The sequence below is a fragment of the Biomphalaria glabrata genome, chromosome 1, assembly GCF_947242115.1.
Source record: "Biomphalaria glabrata chromosome 1, xgBioGlab47.1, whole genome shotgun sequence".
In the NCBI taxonomy this organism is placed as follows: Eukaryota; Metazoa; Mollusca; class Gastropoda; family Planorbidae; genus Biomphalaria; species Biomphalaria glabrata.
In genome coordinates this window covers 40,555,027-40,579,132 of record NC_074711.1, presented here as the reverse complement: position 1 = coordinate 40,579,132, position 24,106 = coordinate 40,555,027, and the positions used below count along the sequence as shown (strand labels likewise).

At 36.8% G+C, this 24,106-nt stretch overlaps 2 protein-coding genes across 2 annotated transcripts; one reads left to right on the top strand and one right to left on the bottom strand.

The window, feature by feature from the left end:
• Positions 1 to 422: 422 nt before the first annotated feature.
• LOC106072171 (uncharacterized) lies at positions 423 to 5,832 on the bottom strand. The gene is made up of 7 exons (XM_013232504.2): positions 5,540 to 5,832; positions 4,477 to 4,693; positions 3,776 to 3,814; positions 3,347 to 3,529; positions 3,001 to 3,084; positions 2,219 to 2,311; positions 423 to 1,001 (listed from the first exon to the last, which is right to left on the bottom strand). The coding sequence occupies exons 2-7, from the start codon at positions 4,644 to 4,646 to the stop codon at positions 914 to 916; spliced, it is 657 nt and encodes a 218-aa protein (XP_013087958.2). The 5' UTR covers positions 4,647 to 4,693; positions 5,540 to 5,832; the 3' UTR covers positions 423 to 913.
• A 4,774-nt stretch (positions 5,833 to 10,606) lies between these two features.
• LOC106072168 (uncharacterized) lies at positions 10,607 to 23,917 on the top strand. The gene is made up of 6 exons (XM_056036584.1): positions 10,607 to 10,727; positions 11,214 to 12,200; positions 12,309 to 12,467; positions 15,554 to 15,703; positions 21,291 to 21,415; positions 23,029 to 23,917. Exons 2-6 carry the CDS (start codon positions 11,223 to 11,225, stop codon positions 23,258 to 23,260), a joined length of 1,644 nt encoding a protein of 547 aa, XP_055892559.1. The 5' UTR covers positions 10,607 to 10,727; positions 11,214 to 11,222; the 3' UTR covers positions 23,261 to 23,917.
• The last annotated feature ends 189 nt before the right edge of the window (positions 23,918 to 24,106 follow it).

Below are 24,106 nucleotides of genomic sequence, written 5' to 3'. Positions count from 1 at the left end.
GTAGTTCTTAAAATTTATTCTTGTTGAATTTCAAACAAAATTAATTGTAATAATAATTAAAAAAAAAAAAAAAGAAGAAAACGTGTTCGGGCCTTTGTGTCTTGCTGCTGTCACTTTTTTAAAAAGTTGTCAGCATTTAATTTTTTTTTCTTTGGTCGCGACCAGACCGGCCCATTTGGTACCGGCCCACCGGGCATTTGCCCGTTTGCCCATATAGCCAGTCCGCCCCTGGTCCAGAGCAAATGCTACACGACCAGGCTTGGACCAGGTAATCCTCCGAATAACACTCTAAGTTCGAAAAAAAAAATATTGAGAACTTTTCACTCTCTCAAGACAGACACACGTTTGACTCTCTTTCATCTTCCTTGCTCCTTATTCACTTCCGGTCTCTCTCAGATAAACGAAACACTTTTCTTTGACAGTGTTAATGAATGAAATATTTATTCCAAATAAATTCACAGACCTACATGCAATACCAAAACACATTTACACAGAACACAATCAATGTATATAGAACACAATACTGAATTATATTGCCACATAGTCGATTTATATTATGTATAGTATTAACAAATAAATAATGCCGTAAACTATTCTAATGAAATAGGTATAGTCTTAGTTTCACCATATTTTCTTGTTTTGTTTATTTTTATCCATTATGTCTCCTTGTCCTTGTTAGTTGTTGTTTTCCTCGCAGAATTAGCTTTAGGACATAGTTATATTGTTCTGGAGATTCATAGATATCGAATTCTTGAGAGACATTGAAAGTGGTGCCTGACATAAAAGTCTCATGGCCAGCTAAACAAATAACACAGTCGAGTGTCCATTTCTGTATTGTTTTTTATTGATGGCATTAAAGTAGCTGCTTGAGTTCCTAGGCGGAGGTCAGGGCGGCCAGGCCCTATGGATCGTTCTACAGAAGAAGTTGTTTGCCCTCGTCTTGACCTGGGCTGTCGTCATATCTTACACTAGCACGAACGTTGGACGGAAGAAAGTCAGCTCTGGAAAGAAATGGATAAACAAGAGAAAGTTTGTAGCTGGTGTAAAGTACAGATCTCTTTGTGTGGATGTGTTTGTTTTGATCTTTTCAAGGATAGACTGGGTTCAAAATAGATTGGACACTTCGGCCATCACAGGATAAACACGAAATATAAAAACATGGGATCGTTTTCATTCTCTTTTGATAAGAAGGAGAAGCCTCTTTAATAAAATAAAGTAAATGTGATTTACAATGAATATTTTGCTACATATATATAATATTTTTATTTTTCTGAACATAAACCCATGAGAGTCCATTCTATCCCGCTGTTTAGCCAGCTTTCATTTAGACCATGCTCTCATCACTGTACGTTGAAGGATGACCTTCGCAAGTTAGTTAAGTCTTACAGTATGACCGAATCAGCTCAGCTTTCGTCTCTTCGCAGTGTTGAGGAGGTCCTCATTTTTGCCAGCCAGAGTGTTGATTTGTAAAAGTACAAAATCATTTGTTTTCTTTTGCTTGTATCTGATACCCAACGGTTTACAGTAGTATTTCTTCTCAATGTGCAACGTTCACCACCACGTAAGGATGTGGAGGCCACTAGCAAAGAATACAGCTTTAATTTTACTTGGAAGCTGATGTTACTTCTTCACAGTATACTCATGATGGCGGATGCAACGCTCAAACTGGTTTTTATCTGTTTCAGTGATCCTCCATCTTTTGTTATATTTCATCCTAGATATTTAAATAAGTCAACTTCTTCTAAGGTTGAGTAAAACTGAAGGTGTGTAATGTTTGCATCTTAGTATATTTGTGAACAGTTTTTTTTAAACACAAAATTTAGAAAGAGCTGTGTCAGTAATAGGTTGACAAAAAAACCCACCTCAGTTAACTCTTAAGAAAATTTACGTCAAAATTTTAACCAAAATCATTCAACCTAATTTTAAATTTGTGTATTTTTGTTTTTATAGGCCCGTCAAAGAACTTTTTCTTGCTTGCATTTTACCTGATACTAAAACAAAGTTGGCCCATCGCATGACAATGGAACTATTAAGAGATAGACGAAGCGTAACTTATAACCTGAACATTTCGATAAAGTCTACTGGTTCATATTTTAGTGCCAAATAGTTTAAAGATGTTTCATATAACCAGCACATGACACACTCGTTAACCTTGGACCTTTGCATCATCTGTCCAATATTCAAAGTATAAATGTATACGTAGATAAAAAGAAAATACCCCGAAAACACATCAGAATGTCGACTGTAGGCTGGTGGAGGCGGTGGTGTACATGGGACATCAACATCAGTGAGTTGGCTGTGTCTTGATTGGCTGTATCAGAGAGAATGCATAGCCTACATTAACAATTCATTTATTATATAGAAAAACAATATTATTGTTTTAGTAATATACAAATAATTTACAAATAATAAATGAGACCACAGGATAGGCTTTGATTAATGTAGAGGGGGGTTCGTACCGCCAGTATGGGGGAAAAACAAGTTCCACTCTTACTTTAATTTGTTTACCTTTTCCCCTCACCTGAATTTTGATATTTAGTCTTCCAGCTAATTTTTTGAGGCCTTTGAAGTCATGTGGTTGCATTAACTCTTTCTCTCCGTAATTATTTTCCTAAGTTTCGACGGAATTCTTCATTTTGCCCATTACTATTTTACGATCATGTTATGATTAAGCTTCAATAGCTTAGTCATTTGTTATAAAAAAAATATTTTATCTGATATAGAACTAAAGGAGAATGTATGCCCAATAAAGTTTATAAAATTAAACATTAATTTTAATTTAATGAGGTCAAATCAACGATGGTATCGTCAATTAGGAGATAAAGAGTTGATAACGTTTTTTTGATTTAATATATCTAGCCTGGCATCTAAAGTGGCATTTAAAGAAATGTATGTGGCATTTGTTTTTTGACGCATAGTTATAAATGTATGAGCTATAGTATTAAAACGTGCGATTTCATTTTATACAGAATCATAGATCTAACTGTTGTGACTACTTACTGCATTAGCAACTCCTCATTGTCATTGGCGTAAGGAAAATAAGATCCCGTATTCAGTTGCTCATAATGTCGACCTCTATGTTGCCTGTTAGGTAAAATATTTAAAAACAAAAAAAAATCTCCTATAAATGTTTAATAGAGGAATATATTAAGTTAGGTCTAGTTGAAGTGAGACTATCGGCGATCAAATTGTAATGAAAATAGATAGGCCATGATGAGGGCAGGAAAAATATATTCAATACCAAATACCCACTAGATTTCCAGTTTCCACTCAGATTTTAACCTATGTAACCCATGAAAAAAATGTCAAAAAAAAAAATTGACATTGATTTTTATGGCATCGTCACCTCTGTAAAGTTCCAGGTGCAGACTGACAGGAGTCCCTGTACCTATTTCCTCGTCTGTTGGGTCGATCCAGCGTCATAGAACCTGCTCTGCTGCCCATGATAGGTGTTTCGCGGTTGTGTGACATCTGACGTAAGCCAGCAGAAGCACGGCGAATAGAATTATAATTTTCCATTTGAATCTCACTGGAAAAGATGAAAATGAAAAAGATGCAATTTAACTTTTAATTCAATTCTTTAAACCTTGTCCGCAGTCAATAGGTACTTATATGGAAAATGACATTTTTAGCAGATCAAATAAATATGTATGTCACTACATGTTTGATTATAAATGAAAAGTTCATACACTAATTTAGATCGAATTAGGTTTATTGGCTAGCACTGAGTACTGACATTTTTTAGAACGTAGCTAAAGGTTATGTCTTTACTTACTCTGCTTGAGATTGCGTGGTAGTTTTCTTTTTACACTTGCTGGTAAATAAAAAATTATAAAATGAATACACTTTGTATACTTATCAATTAAGTGAATAAATTCATTGTTTAGTCTATAAACTGTCAAAGATAGGATAAAACATCATACTTAGTTCTAAAGTTTGTCTGACTTTATATCTTTGTTTCTCCATGGATTTAGAACGTTGATTTGAAATGTGCCAGAAATTAAGTCAGGAACAGTTAACTAAAGGAATGCCCGAACGAAAGGCATATCGTAGACCATCGAAAAACAGATACAATCTACTTTCTACTAGTTTCTACACCCATCAGACCTTATGGGCTTGCAGATACATTTCACTGATTTGTTAGATAGATTGGATGACACCAGATTTATAACAAGAGCATTAATTCTTTTTACAAGACAATACCTCCCCCCTTTACACAACTTAAAAGAGCGACCTTTTTTTTTTCTCATAATAACTACTTAATTTTAGATTTAAAAAAATGGAACATTTTTATACCCCCCCCCCCCCCCCAGATAAAGAAGTCTGATTAACCGAAAGAGTATATCTACATGATTTTATCATATTCAAATGATAGGCCTTTAATCTAGATTTAGAAGATGATGCGCACACATTTTCTGAACATTAATTTAATAAATTCTTAGATAATATAATTCCTACATTCCTAAAGGTTCCTACCAAGCGTTTGATTTACAGCACATGATGCTTGCCAATATCAAGGCCAACAACAGGACCACTGTCCCAGGGACGACGACACAGTAGATGAACTCGTAGAAGTGGACGTCACACGTGGACTCACCACAACTTTTGACCGGGTTGTAGAGCCGGGCAATATTATACTCACTCATGGTCAGAGCGGTGGTCAGGAACTAGCTACATTTAGTGTTCTTCTGGCCTGTTTACAATCACAATGAAATCAAGGAGTGCAAAGAATGATTTTAAACAAAGGAAACTCATACATTTTGATATTGTAACGACTATATGATAGTTATTTAAATAATTGTTAACTGAACGTAACAGCCCACTATATCATTCTCGTTATTTGATCGCCACAGTCCACCGTATAATTATTATTAACTAACTGGACCCAGAATTGTACCACACCAATTTTTCAATTTTAAAGCACAAAATACAGATGTAAATGTACAGGTCAGTGTACCTTGCGCTCTACAAAAGTGAATAATGTAAAGCTCCACCTGTTTCTATGACCGACGCTTAACGAAGGTGTCTTGTTGAAAGCACCACTAACTTCCCTTACTTCCCCAAGGTATGTTAGGTACTTACCAGAGTTGGGTTGACTTATATGATACAACACAATGTTAAAAATAGCCCTGATTCGAACTCGGGACGCCTAGGTTCGGAAATCAAGCGTTTAACCACTCAGCCCCCACGCCCCACCACACTATTTCATTGTAGAGTGTTGATGTAAGGAATTAAATATGGACATTCTTGTGTATAAGAGACATCACTATATTATGTGTCAAAATATATTTTTAAAAATTAGCAAAGCGTTACTTGATGAACAATGAATGTTTACATTGCTTTTTGAACAACAGTAGAAGCCTTGAGTAAATCAGTATATTAGTCAAGGTATAATAAATGTAGCAATGTATATAAACTATTTGGCATTGCACAAGATGTTATAATTTCTCTCTAAACATTTGCCTGAGATCTTTTAAAAGCATGCAACATTAATAGTGATCATGTTATCAATCTTAATGTAACAAGTATGGAGACTCACTTTGCATCAGGTGAACATGTAGGTCTACATACATTCCAATGTTGTGTGAAAATCAAAAGGTACATGTATACTATACCATCTTGATCTTTGTTCTTAATTCTGAACACAAGAATGGGTTGCTCTCTTGGAATACACTCAGCTACTAAGTATCAACTGAGAGGAAACTATTGTGAATCGTGTAAGTGTTCGTCATGTGTTGCTATGTGCGGGTCAGTGAGTGAGCACATCACAAGCACACAGGTCTAGCAGAGTGAGCACATGTACAGGTGCAGCAAGATCGTCCTTGGCTTACCCCCCTTCTCCATGCCAGATAGTGTATTTTTATTTCACGGTACGAACGAACAAATCTTAGTGTGTGTGTTTGTGTGTGCACTGTATGTGTATGTCACTATTTATATTTTTGCTCTCTCCATTTCTCTCCTTCTCTTTCTCTCATGTTTCTCTCCTCTTCATCTCCTCTTCTAAACGGAATAGTTTAACACAAAAAAGTATCTATTTTAACATTTTATAAAGGAATTTGATTAGGGAAATGATGTCAATGATAAATATTTCTATTTATTATAATTTAATATGCAAAGTCTTAAGATATAGTAGCAGTGGCGTAGCTAGAGTATATGATACCTGGTGCGAGACCTCATCTTGATGCGCCCCCCCCCCAAAAAAAAAAAGCTAACTAAATAATAACATAGTAAAACCTTCTTTTTTGTTCAAAATTATTTATATATTAATCAAATATTGTTAATTCAAAAAATCACTTTTACATAAACATACTATAAGTGAATTTTACGAGCTTTTTTTGCTGGCAAAAGTATCAATAATTTTATCGAAATCATTTTTTTTCACCAGCTCTTGTTCAATGAACAAAATGGCCAAACTTGTAAGTCGTAAATTTGTCATCGTTGATCGCAAGTAATTCTTGATCAGTTTAAGTTTGGAAAAACTTCTCTCGCATGTAGCGACACTTACCGCAATAGTCAAAAATATGCGAATCATGAGGACGATATTCGGGACTGAATCATCTAGCTGATATTTATTTATAAATTTCAAGAGCTCAACAGGTCCTTGTTTTGGAAGTTCGGAGGCTTCTGATGAAACTAACAAACCGTTGAAGCCTCTTTTGCTCCAGCAGAAATTCGTTTTCATCAATGTCGATAGGAGTACAATCGAGATTGATTTCGACCTGAGGATTTAATAGCTGGGAAGGCGACAAAAATTCATACCTATCTGCTACATCATGAAGTTGCTCGAATCGGATGATTATTTCTTGAAAAATCCTGTCCAAGGTAGAATAAATTTCCCTTCGTAGTTCTTCTTTGTGTGTAAGTACAGAGTCGTCACTTTTCTCACCAGGCATCTTTTTCTTATGGCCAATACGTTTTTGAGGTTCTGTACTGATTCTCTTATTTGTGGAGACAAGAATGTATTCGGTCTGGAACAAAGCTTAGTTCGAAGCACATGCTCCCTCAAGAGTGGATCGTATTTTGATAGTAATTTTACTAACTCCAAGACACTCTTTGATCCAATTCAATCAGAGATGCCGATTTCTCCGTCTGAGCTTAAAATGGTTTTGAGGAGCTAGCCAGACTAGTCTGTCTTGAGCACTGTTCATCATTTTGTTTACTTTACAGTATTACAATTAACTAGTTAGTTTAAAAAAAACTCGTAGAAAACAAAGGTTAGCTTATTTAAAAATATTGACATTACAATAGAATTATTTCCAAAATTAAACTATAAAGAATCATAAAGAAATGAATAAACTAAGACAATTGTTTAGAGCTAGAGATTAGTAATAAATTTGTAAACTCTATATCTAGATTAAACCAGTGTACTAAACAATGAAGTAAAAAAGGTTGGCCTATCTTCTTTTTCTTCTTTATATTACAGAGCATTGATCAGTGTAGTAACAACATGTACCGTGTGTCCAAAATAAATCTAGTAAATTTGATTCAAACTGTTCTATAGCTTACATTGTATGGAAGAAATAGTCAAAGAGATGAAACAAAATAGCGACATAACTAGTTTATAAATCGTTAGTTCATGTTTAAAATACAGTAGTTTATATTTGTTCGTGTCCATACAATTAGTCCTTTTTACTGAAACGCTCATGGAAATAGGAAATTAATACACACTGGGGGAATTTTGGTGCCCCTCTCCACTTGATGCCCTGTGCGGCCCGCACCACCCGCACATTGGTAGCTACGCCACTGTATAGTAGCTAGTATAAATATAGTTAAAAAAGAGAAAATGGGATGTAAACAAAATATATAGGTCAGTCGAAACGTATCTATATGTGGCACTACAAAGAGGAAACTTCTTTCCGCGTATTCATCACTCATACAGACCGATGGCCTACTGTCAAAGCTCTCAGGTGTCAAGCCAAGGATCATAGGGTCAAATCCCGAAACAGAGATTTATGACTTTTTTATAACTTATAAGTTCATCGATGCATTTGGTTTTAATTTTTAAAATGTTGATGTCAATAAAGACACTGTTATTATGACATGATGCTGGGGAAACGTTTATTCAAAAATGAGTTTGTGTTTAGTTTTGCTGAAGACAAGTAGACAATGAGCCATTTTATTTAGTGTAGTATCAGTACCATTAAAAGGTAGTAAGCTTGTACTGGAGTTCCTCAGGGTGTACTTTTACCCATTCTGCGCTCCAATGTATTTCAGATGCAAAAATAGCTCTCTGCTACCAAGAGGATGAAACATCAAGACACTGTGTGTTGTAACATGAACTTCTAAAACACATGGTCATCAGTCTCAATCATAATGTTGGCAAATTCATAACTTTTGTAATTCAGTTTAGATTGCCTCTGATATTTACAAAGCTTTTATCAAGTCATTCTGTCTGTCTGTTGGGTCTACAATTGTAAGCTGCACGTTATTTCTCCCGCTTCCCATTCTCGAATCAAGTTGAAATTGTGCGTAATTATTCATTTAAAAAGTGACCAATTAGTTTATCAATTAATTTATACATTAATTATGTTTATATAGAGACAGTACTAGCTAAAAGGGGATAAGCTTTGTGTAGAGAATTAGATAGTCGCCTAAAAATTTAATACTAGCATTAGATAATTATAAAACCGTCTATATTCATCAGCACTTGTTATGAATAGTTGAAAGCATGTCGGCCTTCAATCAAGTAAGTTGAGTTCGAACTCAAGTCGAGCATTTTTTAAATTATTTTTTTTAAAGCCTGCACGGAAACCTTCTCCCAGATACCCTCCTCCTTCCTCACCCCCTCCAAGTAGTCCACACACGTGATTGAACCATAGCTCATTGAGCATTATAAGAGCATGAAATTGCGCTAAACAAAAAAAATGGTAACGATATTTCCAATCGCACAGATTTATCGTTGGTAGTCTAGATCTATTACAAATCAATTACATGATTGATTCAAAATAGTTGACACAAGCTTAATATAAACTTTTTTTTTAACGTATTTTTTACATTTTTTACTTGTGAATAATTTCAACACTGTTGTATGATTGTATGATGGATCTCATTGAAAAAATAAAAAAGGATTTGCACACTTTAAAACTCAAAAAATGATAGTCAGATAAAAGAACATCACCGAAATCCTAGCGATCAGTTGAACAATTGGCCTCGACCAAGCCGCAATGTTTGAAATTTAAATAAACAATTTTGTACAATGTCTTATTCCATATGTCAGAACAAATTCGCACAAGTCCTACTTCTTCCTTAGCGCTTTTAGAACATGGAACAGGTTGAATGACTTTGTTGAAATAACCAATGACTTAACAGACTTGCAGTCTCTAATTAACATGCTCAACTATGTTATACAATCCAAATACCCAAGTACAGTTACGATGACCAGACATGATTCTGCCAAATTTTCACAGGAGTATAACAAAACATTATGAACGTGTTTACGAAATGAAGGGATTTGTTCATTCTCAATCTAAAAAATACAAAGAGAAGAACACAAAGTAGTTAGCTGCCCTAACAATTTAATGTAGGAAAGGATTTTTGAAAACCTGAATAAAATATGTTCGTGATCGCCATTTTGAGGAGCTCTGTTTGTTTGTAAACTGAATATCTACGAAGCATATTATTGTTATTATAGCTAAATGCATAATGTACACAAATGGTGTGCACTTCCCTCACAAGTGAAAAGGTCATCGAAAATAGAACTTTGTATGTCCCACAAGTCAATTTGTGATAACCACACTTCATAGGCCTTAACACGTATTCCTCCTGAGAGAATTTTGTAGATTATTTCGGAGGTTGTCGGTAAGAAAGCCTGGTAGAAAGTGCGGTATTGTTCAATCACTTTGTGGGCCAGTTGAAAGGGAGGGGGGATGAGACCGTGATGGGGTATCTGGGAGAAGGTTTCCGTGCTGCCTTTTCAAAAGCTAGTTTAAAACAAAAGAGTTGCTCGAGTATGAAGTCAAACTCGAGGTCTTGAGCCTTCATGATAAAAGGCCGACATGTTAGCCACTGAGCACTTCAATTGCTTATAACAAGAAAATATTTTTCAAATACTTAAAAAGAACAACAAAGCTTATATTAAGCGAAGTTGTATCACTTAGTTTGGATCAGTCATGTAATTAAATTTGTTATAGATCTAGACTAAAAATAATAAATCTGTGCGATTAGAAATATTTTTACCAATCGGTTGTTCCGTACTCCTTTCATGTCACCTGGTAGTGTTGTTGACAGAACGGGTGGTAGGGCGCAAAGAAAAAAAAGTTTAAGTAGATGGTCAAACAGAAAGCCTGATGATGTTTGACCATCTAACAAGCACGAGAATCACCCTTCTCGCTACGCCACTGCTTCAACCTAGAGTCGTCCTGAAATAATAAGTATTTTAAGAACATGCTACATACTACTAGATTGAACTGCCCCCTTTTTTCAGGAAATACTCATTTTCCATTGCTTCTATTTTCCATTCAACGTAACCTTTGAATGTTTGTCTTGAATGTCCAGACTTCCATTGACATTATTGGCAAACAGAACAAAGAGAAAAAGTAGTTTTGAAAACAAAAAAACTTCTGCGGAGATCGACTGACGTCATTATTGGCCCTTTATCAAATAGCCTCGTTCTGGTCCCGCCGTCACGTGCGGTGAGCGATCCTAGTATATAAAGTTTTCATTGAAGATTCTACTGATTCTTTGACAACATTTTTTAATCTTTTTTAATAAAGCTAAACTAAATACAGGTAAGAATGAAAATATTGTAACCCAATAATAATTTTTGATATGTATTAATACTGAAAATTAGGTTTAGTTTTATAAGACATACGATGCAAAATTATTTCATTGTTTTTTTTTTTGTTTTTTTTCATTATATTTATAAACTTTTTTTTTCTATCTGTATGGTCTTGAATTTTTTTATATTCGCTTTTTTTTTTAGAAGCGCTTGACATTATATTAAAGTGAAATTTAAAAAGAAGCTATTGCGAAACATTTAAAAGGTAATTAAAGTTGGCTCTATAATCAAAGTTTATATTGGGTTATGTGTTTGTCAACAAATGCACGTGCTGTTTCATTAGGCTATTTTTAGTACATGCAGTGTAGGTTAAAGTTCAGGCAGATACCGCCATCATTTCTGTTAGCAACAGGTAAACTCTGCGCAGTTGGCACGCGTCCACCAGCACACACCACAACAGTCACGTGCTCATGTAGGCTCTTGTGTTTATTCCCAGAATCACCTTATGCTCCCCTCCACTCTGACCACTTTCCACCGCCAAGCACACAGTGAGCGCCGTTTCGGAATGTCGCTGCCTTCGTCAAATAGCACTTCTGGGCTGCCCGTTGCGGCCGTGGCCGGAGTCAGGGCATCGTCCCCACCCGGGGCGGCTGCAGCCAACAGTGCTCACCCCACGGCGGCGACGACGGTCACTTTCCCTCCAGATTCGCAGAAGTCCGTGCTTGAACACCTCCTGGACCGTCCGCTGGTTGAAGGTGACTTCTGGTACGTGATCGTAGCCGAGTGGCTGGAGCAACTGAAGAAGTTCGTTGGCATCAACAGCTCCAGGAAGTACTACAACCAGAGGGCCCTATCACCGCCAGGGCCGATTGTGACCAGGAGGGACTATGCCCACACAGTGGACGTCGTCCACGAAGACGCATGGAGACTTCTAGTTCAGTGGTATGGCATCGCCGATGGAAACAAAGCCATGAAGCTGGTAGTGTACAAATATGCCCGAGGGCCGGAGATCGAACACAACATCAACTCTTTCAAAGTGATGCTTAGCAGCTCTCCTCCAGAAGACTTCCATATAGTGCGTTTTAGCAAGATGGAGAAGGTCGGCTACATCGAGTTCAGGGCCCGACAACTCTACGCCATTCCAAAGAGCCAGGAATCTCGCTTGTGGGCCAAGGCAGAAGCGGATGCAGAATGGAGGCCTCTATTTTGTCGGGATAAATCAATCGGAGTTGTCTTGGACATGGACTCGGACTTCACGCGCCCAGTGGTTGCATTGGAAACTCTGGACTCTGAAGGGAAATGGCTCGGGTCTCCCGATTCTACGGAAGTACCAGAAGATTCTAAAGTTCGCGGATATCTGATAGAGAACAGCATGTTTGATGACGTGACAACGCCCTGGGAACTGGACATCCATGAACAAATTGATTACATCGGAAAAACCTTTCTGGAGAAACTTCATGGGAACTTCAACATCTTTGTACAGGTCTGAACTTTTTACTCATTCCTTTGACCAAAAATGTGTGTTTAAATATTTCGTAAGTATAGAGTTTGAGCTGCTGTTCTGTTATTGCAATATGCATTTTCGTTACAGAGAGCTAAAGACTACATCGAAGCTAGAGAGGCACAACTGAGAGAGCGCGAGAGACAAGTCTGCTCCAGGGAGTCCGTCACGGAACGTTTGGCTACGAGATTAGAACTAAAAGAACTTCGACTTAACGAAGAAGTGGCCAGGTGCGAAGATAAAATAAAGGTAATGAATTGATTAATTTTTATTTTGATCCTGCATGTACATTAACGACAATACACAAATAAATAACGAAAAATAATTGCTTACTGAATTGAAGAGAAACACATATTCCGTATTTGAAAAATGAAAGTTGGCATTTGTTCATTTAAAATATATTTAAAAAAGCGAGAACTGTACCTTTAAATTACCGACATTAATGAAGGCCTAACGTTCACTAAGAAATAATAACTAATTAAACTAATCATAATAATATTAATAAGCTACTGTCTTTGTTTATGTAAACTATAATAAATTACAGTATTTCATGGTACGTGCACTTGCTAACAAAGTGGTAGCTGGAATTGGAATGTAGGCCTACTAGATGTAGATTCTAGCTTGAGAAAAAACAGTCTGATTCGATTTTTATACAATGGAGGCCTATTAATGAATAGCAAGCGTTGTGGTGTATACGTTGTAAAGAATACAGAAGTAGACATTTATAAAACTATATAGGTTAATAATTCTAGTGCACTCCTATTTAGCACTGTAATAATAATAATAGACATTGTCTTCAATTCCGAAGATACGGATTAGTGCTATATTTCACAGGACTAGTTTTTCACAGGACATCATCACGCCAACCCAGTTGCGACATGTATATTTTGCCACATCTAATTCTTCTTATGTTGTCTTTTCGCCTTCTGCACTGAAGAATTAAATTAGTCAAAGTGAAAACAATGAGCATATAAACTTTTTAAACGCATTCTCAAAATGTTGAAGGCTAAATTTTAGTAAGGGATTAGCCAGTGACCGATTAAATTTGCTTCACTTTCTGTGTAGACATCTATCCTCCTGGCGTCACTAGCGGATCCAGAACTTTGGAGTGGGGGGGGGGTCGATTTTTTTCCAAACCCTAACCCTAACGCCCAGTAAACCCTAACCCTATGCATAAACGTGTGTACAGAACACACACACACATACACACACACACACACACACATATATATGAGAATTTTAAAAAGCGAAAAAGTGGGGCAACGCTATAAGGTTCCCTAGTGGGGTTTGGGGCAAAGCTCCGACGCCAAAAGCGTTTTCTTGCATTCTTCACTGCAGAAACGCATTCTCCTGACATCTACAGCTTATTATTCATCAATGGATTTCGGGGCGAAGCCCCGACGCCAAAAGCATTTTCTTCTATTCTTCACTACAGAAACGCATTCTCCTGACATCTACAGCTTATTATTCATCAATGAAGTTCGGGGCGAAGCCCCGACGCCAAAAACATTTTCTTGTATTCTTTACTGCAGAAACGCATTCTCCTTACATCTACGCTTATTATTCATCAATGGAGTTGGGGGCGAAGCCCCAACGACAAAAGCGTTTTCTTGCATTCTTCACTGCAGAAACGCATTTTCCTGACATCTACAGCTCATTATTCATCAATGGAGTTCGGGGCGAAGCCCGAAAGGACAAAAGCGTTTTCTTGCATTTTTCACTGCAGAAACGCATTTTCCTGACATCTACAGCTCATTATTCATTAATGAAGTTCGGGGCGAAGCCCCGAAGCCAAAAGCGTTTTCTGGCATTTTTCACTGCAGAAACGCACTCTTCTGACCTAAAGCTCATTATTCATACTATTAAAAAAAAAGGACCTTTTGAAAAATATTGTACTTGAAAGATATTCTAACATGAATTTATAGGCCCTTAATACATTGCAAATAAAACCGATTTGTTCCTTGAAAAGATAAGATACCCCACATATTTAGATTTTGGCTTTGAGGATCGCCGCCGAAAAAAAATTATTCGATAAATAATATTCAATAACGTTGTGGTATAAGTTGTGAGTTATAGTCCCAAATTTATTTAACTAGAAAAATATCCGATTGAGTAAAGGTTGGGAAAAGGCGACTATAAATGTATTTTTTTTCGGTTTAGAACTCATCTCAATCATGATTCTTATACTGAAAAATTTCGTTTGAGTTCTAACTTTTCCAATGCAAAGTCTTTCTTTAAATAATAATGATAAATTCATGTGAAATTACATAAACTCTGGAAATGGGAGGGGCGGTAGAATGAAAACGATTAATCCTCGCTCCTTTAATAATTTCTGCTAAAGATTGCATTTGGCATTAAAGAATAAAAAAAAAAGTAGGGCGACTCGATATAAGAATTTAATTTATAGTATATATAAATTATATTAGTGGCAGATTTTTTACATTTTGTAATTTCTTAACTATAATACTAAAAGAAAAAGTATTGGTTTGTCCGATGGGGGAAATGCAATTGCATATATCGCCCTTCCCACATGGTGCAACCCTTTTTCATTTAAATTTACTAATGATAAAATTTGAGATTAGAGTATGGTACGACATAATATACAATGGGTTCACATATCAATACGTAGTTTATATTATATAGATATTCAACTAATTTTGTTCACAAACTATGATTCTCCATAAAAATAGGACCGCTCCCCCCCCACACTCAGAGGGCTAGAGTGGGAAGGGCAGTACATGCAATCGCCCTCCCCCCAACCCCACCGAATCGACCAAGATACCAGAAAGGGAGCGACATAATATAAAATTTATAGATTAATTCAACTAATTTTGTTCACAAACTATGATTTCTCCATAAAAGTAGGACCGCCCCCCCCCACTCAAATGGTTTAGGTGGGAAGGGCAGTAGAGATATTCGCCCCTCCCCATCCCCAAACGGTAAACAGGGAACGACATAATATAAAGATCGGTTAAAATATCAATAACAAGTTTTAATCATATAGATATTTAATTGATTCTGTTAGCAAGCTTGATTTCTACAAATAAATTGGACCGCCCCCCCACTCGAAAGTGTATGGGGGGGGCGGGATTGATACCATTGCCCCCTCCTGACCCCACCAAATCGGTCAACATACTAGAGGAGGGGGCGAAATAATAAAAAAATAGGTTATATTCTCCTAAAAGTGTAAGGAGACATACGAGGCAGAAAAGCTTGAAGCTTGTAATGACCTAATGGGCCAAAGTTTACAGCATCTTTTATTATTTTTACAAATTACACCTCCCCTAGAGATATTTAGACGCATGTTTGTTATTTGCTATGTTATCTCCTAACAGGAATACGAAAGCAGACGCCTAGAGCTAGAAAGTCAATTTCAAGAAAGACAACTCGAAGCAGAGAACAAGATTGCAGAACTGGAGTCAGATCTGCAACTAAGACGAGAAGAGTTTGAGGTTGAAAAGATGAGATTCCAGGAAGAACTTAAGGTAGATATTATACTTAGTTGAAAATATAAATGTACAGTTTTTGTCTCAATAGGTCATTCTTTCTCTGTCTCCCTCTGTATAGGCCTCTATATAAATCTCATTATATTATTTAAAATATTCTTTAATTTTTTGTTGAAAGCTATACATGATTTCAAAAGGTAGATCTATAAATTATGATAGAATTTGCAACTGAATTTGAATAATCTCTGTGGCATTTTACGTCTCGCGAGACGATCTTTTCCCTTTGCAACTTCTTGTGTGACTAAAGAGGCCAATCCTTGATACACAGCTGCGATCACAGGTTGGGCATATAAAATAATTATTATAAAATTAGCATATAAAATTATTATTTGAATAATAATTATAAATAATTGAAGGATAGACTTTTGTTTTAAATTAAAGAACTAAATATGGATAAATGAATATTGTAATATATTTTCAAATATCAATTTATTAAAGAAAAGTTGGCTTATATAAAGTATTATACATTTAAATAAACATTCCGAAGAGATTGGACTAACTTATTGATATGAAATAGATGTGAATGTAGTTTAAAAAACAAAATGAAATAGGCCTACCAGGAAAAGCTGGGGTTTATAGTTTTTTTTTTTTAAATCCTTACTTTAAAAATATATGTTATTTAGTCTCATTTATAATTTATAAATGAAAAAAAAAAAGAGGAAAAATTGCGAGGTAATTCATTTGGTGTTAATTATGAAAAAGTATCGAATATAATATGGAATATCGATACCCACCTGTGTCACAGTAGAAACAGTAAAGAGGTGGTACACTAGCCCGGATTTAAGAATGCACATCGTTAATTTGCGAATTGACCCATTATGACCTCTTTAAGATCCTGCCTTGCATTTAGAGTCTCGGGATGTACTGTGAGATCCGCTTCGAAGTCTTGACGGAGTCGCGGCTGCCACACGATTTCCTGCCAACCAATACTTCATTTGCGCAGACTAAGAACAGCTCAGAGCACAGGGGAACAATCCTATCATAAGAGCGATGGATAGTTCTTAAACTGTGTTTGTTTCGCATCTTCCATTTCATGTTTTGAGAAAAATAAAGAACGCGAGATGAGATCAGACTTCTATTTTTTAATGAAGTCAAAGAGAATTCTAAAATATTTTACTGGCTGAAGATTGTACAAAAAACTATTTAGCCTTTAAGACCTCAATGTCCTGCGTAATAGAAGACTTTGAACACTCCCGTAAGTACGGGCCAGATAAAGATGTTTTTTTTACTCTTTGTACAAGGTTGTTTCAGGCTATTTGAGGTCTATCTGGAGACAGAACGGCTGTTTTCAGGAAGATATAAGTGCGGCAGCACGGTGTAAGAGCAGCTTGACCTTTACGTCGTCTGCAATTACTGGGTTACAGGTAGAAGAAGCTACTGGTCCACACAATATGATGGCCGATTTAATTTTTTTTTAAAGTGTAGTCTTACCTACTTACACCCTTCTCTTTCTTTATCATAAATTTAAAAAAAATAAATAAAAGGTTACAAAACACTTTTTGGTGTTGATCCGTTTTTCTCAAACTGTGCGGACAAGGCGGGCCTGAAAGAGACCAATTGTTATAGAAGGTCTGAACACTGATCTGCAACATCACAACCTATGGACAGATGTAGACCAATAGCTGGTTGCCACGTCACGGGACTGCACGTTGTAGGTCAGTGTTGAGGCCTTCTATAACGATTGGTCTTGGCTTGAAGGTGTTTTTTTTTTAAAATAAAAACAACAACTAAAGTTATAACTCCACGTGTAAGTATTTATCGAGCAAAATAAAACAACAATAATAGTATTACTTACTTAACTTAGGTCCTCCCACGCCGCACAGGGCGGCGGCTCTCTCCACACATCTCTCTCACTTCCGACTTCCAAAGTCTACTCCCAACTGGTGCCCACGGAGTTTAGGTGGGACAATGTTATACCATTAGTACCAGTCTTTTAAAAGTAAAGAAATAAAGTGACGTTTTATCTTCTATGACTTTTTATACTGCGTCTGCAACAAGATCGAATAAAAAGAGTCTATCAGTCTTTGCTACCCCAGAGCTTCTCTCGAGTCTATCAGTCTTTGTTACCCCAGAGCTTCTCTCGAGTCTATCAGTCTTTGCTACCCCAGAGCTTCTCTCGAGTCTATCAGTCTTTGTTACCCCAGAGCTTCTCTCGAGTCTATCAGTCTTTGTTACCCCAGAGCTTCTCTCGAGTCTATCAGTCTTTGTTACCCCAGAGCTTCTCTCGAGTCTATCAGTCTTTGCTACCCCAGAGCTTCTCTCGAGTCTATCAGTCTTTGTTACCCCAGAGCTTCTCTCGAGTCTATCAGTCTTTGTTACACCAGAGCTTCTCTCGAGTCTATAAGTCTTTGTTACCCCAGAGCTTCTCTCGAGTCTATCAGTCTTTGTTACCCCAGAGCTTCTCTCGAGTCTATCAGTCTTTGCTACCCCAGAGCTTCTCTCGAGTCTATCAGTCTTTGCTACCCCAGAGCTTCTCTCGAGTCTATCAGTCTTTGCTACCCCAGAGCTTCTCTCGAGTCTATCAGTCTTTGTTACCCCAGAGCTTCTCTCGAGTCTATCAGTCTTTGTTACCCCAGAGCTTCTCTCGAGTCTATCAGTCTTTGTTACCCCAGAGCTTATCTCGAGTCTATCAGTCTTTGTTACCCCAGAGCTTCTCTCGAGTCTATCAGTCTTTGTTACCCCAGAGCTTCTCTCGAATCTATCAGTCTTTGTTACCCCAGAGCTTCTCTCGAGTCTATCAGTCTTTGTTACCCCAGAGCTTCTCTCGAGTCTATCAGTCTTTGTTACCCCAGAGCTTCTCTCGAGTCTATCAGTCTTTGTTACCCCAGAGCTTCTCTCGAGTCTATCAGTCTTTGTTACCCCAGAGCTTCTCTCGAGTCTATCAGTCTTTGTTACCCCAGAGCAGGGCCGGTCTTAAGCCACTGCAACCTATGCGGTCGCAGTGGGCCCCGCGCTTTTATAGGCCCCGCGCTAAGTATATCTGTAATTGCATAATGATGCACAATGTAAGAAAAAGTCGTGGAAATTGTTACTAAAAGCTCCTGAAAAATAGACAAAGTTGTTATATGGAAAACACAAATCTTACGCGAATAAAAAAAAAGCATTGTCAGCTTTCATATTTAAATAAAAATATAATAATAGTGCGAATTTTAACCGAAACGAAAGTTCCAATAGAACTAGAATACGTTTTTAAAACGATCAAAACCCGAAAATGAGAACATAATCACTTCTAGTGAGACAGCTGAAACAGAGTGTATGAAGAATGCAAAAACTGCAGTTGTGAATGTCGTAAGAGAAGAAGAAAATGATGTAACACTAACAACTGATCAACATGCTGTAAGAAATGAAGGCAATAATGTAATAACTGATCAACATGTAGTTATAGAAAATGAGCTAAATGTGGTCGATTCATTGAGAAATCTGTATTATCCTTCCATGTGTCTAGAAAAAAATGATAAGATCTTGTATTGACTATTTATTACAAAAAAGTCCACCTGAGATTACTTTGGAGAATTTTCCGAAAAATTAGGATGGTAGACATTTCTCTTAAGTGCATTGCAAACCAAACCTTAGTGATGGTGAAAGTTTTTTGCGTCCTTGGCTGATATATTCTGTGTCAGCAGACAAGATCTATTGTTTCTACTGTAGTCTACTGGAAAAACAAAAAAATTTCCTTTTTAAATGAAGGATTTGACCAGTGGCAAAGCTGTAACACAAGGCTAGCAGAGCATGAAAAATTGCAAAGGCATTTAGACGCCATACCAGTTGCTGTGAAGCTGCAGCAAGACAAAGTATAAAAAAAAAAGCAGGCATTGACAAAGTTCACCAGGAGATGCTTTAGTCTGAAACTAAACGTTGGAGTCAAGTTTTACAAAGACTAGTTGCGATTTTACAATTTCTAGCGGAGCGCAATTTAGCTTTCAGAGGGACCATTGAAAGACATGAAAAGCCAAGTAATGGGAATTTCCTAGTTGTAGTAGAATTACACGCAAAGTTGAATCCAGCAATGGGGGAACATCTTCGACGTGTTACCAATGCAGAAATTCATGATCGTTACCTGGGAAAGAAGAGTCAAAACGAACTTAATACTGTAGTAGCTGATGCTGTTGTGAATTCTATCCTTCGAGACATCAAGAATGCAGTGATATTGGATTGTACTCCAGACATAAGTCACAACGAGCAGATGTTATCTGTATCTCTCAGATAAGGGTTAATGTGAAAGAGCTTGTGGTTGTGTATGAACATTTTAAGTTTCTTCCTGTTGTTTTTTCTTGTGACAGCGACAAGAAGTTGGCTGGAAACATGGATGTTGTTGCAATCTTTCCAGCCAAACGTCAAAGGAAAAGGCAGTATGATAAATCTGTGGAAAACTTCACACCTGGAAAAGCTGAAGATGGCTACAGGATAAAATGCTTCAACAGAATTGTGAACACTGCAATTTACTCCTTGAAGCTGAGATTTGAACTGTAACTGTGGCATCTTGTGAAAGAAGTTTCTCGCGTCTTAAACTAATCAAGAATTACTTAAGGTCAACAATTCACGAAGAGAGATTGAGCAATGTGGCAATTCTTGCTATTGAGCGTGATCTATGTAGGAAACAGAATTTTGATGATCTACTGTATGACTTCACTACACACAAGGCTCGTAAAGTAAAGTTAATTTGATCGTGATTTTGCACTTAGTTAACAATGTATGAAATGCAAAGACGAATTTATTTTTTAATACAAAATCTTAATTTTCACTTATTATGCTTATACCTACCCAGAATGGGCCCCGCGCAATCCGTTTCGCATAGGGCCCCGCAATTGCTAGGACCGGCCCTGCCCCAGAGCTTCTCTCGAGTCTATCAGTCTTTGTTACCCCAGAGCTTATCTTGAGTGACGTACCATCGTTCTTTTGTGAATAAAAAAAAAGATGGTCCGCTGAATACGAGGATGAGGGAGATCTTATGACAGTCAAGCTAATTAGGCCAACAAACGTACTGACTCTAATGGCCCGTATGTGTCCACAAAGTTCAGTGTCCGCCCCACTCCTTTATAATTTAAACTTGTTTCATCTGCAATATTATTACGAGACGCCTTGGCTGGCTTCGATATGTTCTCAGAAGGCCACAAGGTCGACTCCCTTACGACATTCTGTATGGGGATTTAATAGAAGGTAGAAGAGCCGCATGTCGCCCACTGACTAATGTATGCAAACGCGACATGAAGCGCATTCAAAATCGACACTGACAGTTGGGAAAAAAGAAGCACTGGAATGAGAAATTATAGTCTACCATCAGCGCCATAAAGGAGGAATTGATTAAAAAAATTAAAACAAAAAATATGACATGTTTTTCTCCGCTCGCCGTGAACAAATCTAGAAAGTGTAGGAGGCCATGCAAAGCTTAGCAGTAATCATTTGGTGGCCAAATAAATAGGATTTTTATGTCATTACAAGACTTTTGCATCTTTTAAATATATACGCACAGTATATGACTTTATCATTGAAAGAGAGAGAGAGAGAGAGAGAGAGCTTTGTCAAATATTTATGCATGTTTTGCTGATATTTTAATTTCGATTTTCAGAGAATGTCTGACCTATGTAAAGTTCAAGAAAACCGCATTAAACTGGATATAGGTGGAAATCTGTTCACAACATCGTTATTGACCTTAACTAAAGACCCGAACTCCATGTTTGCAGCTATGTTCAGGTAATGCACACTTTTTTAAAAAAAGATAACCTATTCTCTTCACAAATCTATAGAGTACAGCACTACTCTTTATTAAAGGATGTGGTGACTGAGTTGTACAAATAGGGAGGAGTCAGTCATTCTAAAATAGGGAGGAGCCAGTTATTCTAAAATAGTGAGGAGTCAGTTATTCTAAAATAGTGAGGAGTCAGTTATTCTTAAATAGGGAGGAGTCAGTTATTCTAAAATAGGGAGGAGTCAGTTATTCTAAAATAGTAAGGAGTCAGTTATTCTAAAATAGTGAGGAGTCAGTTATTCTAAAATAGTGAGGAGTCAGTTATTCTTAAATAGGGAGGAGTCAGTCATTCTAAAATAGGGAGGAGCCAGTTATTCTAAAATAGTGAGGAGTCAGTTATTCTTAAATAGGGAGGAGTCAGTTATTCTAAAATAATGAGGAGTCAGTTATTCTAAAATAGGGAGGAGTCAGTTATTCTAAAATAGGGAGGAGTCAGTTATTCTAAAATAGTAAGGAGTCAGTTATTCTAAAATAGTGAGGAGTCAGTTATTCTAAAATAGGGAGGAGTCAGTTATTCGAATCAAGGTAAAGACTAATATTAAGGGTTCTTACGAGTCGTTGTGCTGACCACATGGCACGCTAGTTAACCGTCTCTATATAGCACTGACATCAGACTGATGCGCTCCCTGGTCATGGCCACATTTTTATATGCTTGCGAGTCTTGGACGCAGACTGCAGAGCTAGAGAGGAGTATCCTAGCAATGCGATTGAGAAGCTACAGAAGGATCCTAGGTATCACATTCAAAGACCGCATCACAAACCAAGAGCTTAGAGACAGGGTTACTGCAGCGATTGGACCCCACGATGACCTGCTAACTATCGTAAAAAAAACGCAAGCTAAAAATCTATGGCCATATTAAAAGATCTTCGGGTCTAGCAAGAGCTTCCTTCAGGGAACAGTACCAGAAAAAAAAAGAAGAGGCAGTCAGAGAAAGCGATGTGAGGACAACATAAAAGAATGGACGGATCCGCCATTGAAAGAGGTTCTAACTAAGGCAAAAGACAGAGAGGAATGGAGAAAGACAGTCGACGAATCTTGCATGGTGCCCTAACGGTCCAACAGACTATGGGATAGGTGAAGGTAAAAAGGTAATAGAAAAAGGCGAGGTTCACACCATCTGTCCCTGGCATTGTAAAGTATGAAAGGGAAAATTGTATTTAATTTCTACCCACTTTTACTGCGATATAAGAATTAACTGACAGAGCACTAGCCTCTGTGAATCTATAGATGAATCTCATGCTGCGTGTATAATTTAAGAGAATATCATGTCTCAGGTTAAGTAATAGATTTACAAAGTATGTTTGGTCATTTTGCTTATTCTTTTAATTGTTTACAAGTCTTGATAACTAGATGATTTTATCAATATCTTTCATTCTCTATTTGTAGAAAATGTAAATATGTTTACATGCTATTAGATATCGTTTATTTCACTTCCCATTAAGTTCAAGGATAAGCTACCTACATTCCTATTTCCACTAAGCCTTTGTAAAGGCTAAAAAGTGGTGAATTAAATGGCTACATACTTTTATTTAAAACATTTTGTAAACAATTTTTCAGTGGTCGCCATGAATTCAAAACAGAGCCCGATGGGAGTTTCTTCATCGACAGAGATGGAACCCACTTCCGCTATGTTCTCAACTACCTACGTGATGGCTGTATCAGGGAGGGAACTCTGCCTCCGAGTGACACAACGTGGAGAGAACTCTTGACTGAGGCAGAATTTTATCAACTGGACGAGCTCGCTAGCTTTCTAAAAGAACTCATCAGCAAAAAGGATTCCGAAGGTTGATCCTACACATATACACTTGGCTTGTTATCTATGTTTTGTGTATATAAGTACATATGTATGATAAGATACTCTTGTTGATTGTTATAGCTGTGTTGAATGTGACAATCAAAATCAAACTGAACAAAGCATTGAAGAATAGAAAAGTAGTTTCGTCCCAAAAAATGAAATTTAAAATATTCAATATTACATTACCTAATTTGATCCTTCCATTCTTAGACGCCTTTATTCTTAGCAAACATCTCTTTGTAGACAACTACCCAATGTGTAATATTACAATTTTGAAATTTGTGGAAATTATGTCGTTGCTTTTAGATATTGTAAAAAAAATTATTGTACATTTGTTTAAAGTTGGTTCACGTACAGACGAGAACTTCACAAATAAATTTTGTTAACTGTAATGATGGAAATATATTTAATTATCTGATTTTGACGAATTATAAAATATAGCCTAGTCTTGTTGAGTTACATCACAAACACGCATTCATAAGCATTCATACACATGGTGTCAAGGAAACACACATACAACTGAACATGGTGTCATGGAAACACACATACAACTGAACATGTTATAATACTAAGTTTTAAAAAATGCCAGTTTTCTTGTCAAAATCGATTTTGAAATGCTATCACAATAAAGATTTATACTTCTTTTTGATATTCAATTAATTCATTGTTTCATTAAGTTTGTCAGTTCATGTTACTCTACCTCATTTAGAAATGTGTTAAACTGGCGATGGTAAAGAGCTTTATCTATAATAGAGTTAGTAATCAACAAAATTCCATTACCCAAGGAAATATCTGTTTACTTAGTATTCTGGTGAATAGGTGAATAATACAATAGTTGCT

What these genes read in the sequence shown, in the direction of transcription:
- LOC106072171 (XM_013232504.2), bottom strand. Translation starts at nt 4,646, where the DNA reads ATGAGTGAGTATAATATTGCCCGGCTCTACAACCCGGTCAAAAGTTGT. An exon ending in GCACCTGGAACTTTACAGAG is followed by an intron (nt 3,085 to 3,346) that starts GTGACGATGCCA and finishes TTTACCTAACAG; the next exon opens with GCAACATAGAGGTCGACATT. An exon ending in AATGAGGAGTTGCTAATGCA is followed by an intron (nt 2,312 to 3,000) that starts GTAAGTAGTCAC and finishes TCTCTGATACAG; the next exon opens with CCAATCAAGACACAGCCAAC.
- LOC106072168 (XM_056036584.1), top strand. Translation starts at nt 11,223, where the DNA reads ATGCTCCCCTCCACTCTGACCACTTTCCACCGCCAAGCACACAGTGAG. An exon ending in GGTGCGAAGATAAAATAAAG is followed by an intron (nt 12,468 to 15,553) that starts GTAATGAATTGA and finishes ATCTCCTAACAG; the next exon opens with GAATACGAAAGCAGACGCCT. An exon ending in ATGTTTGCAGCTATGTTCAG is followed by an intron (nt 21,416 to 23,028) that starts GTAATGCACACT and finishes ACAATTTTTCAG; the next exon opens with TGGTCGCCATGAATTCAAAA.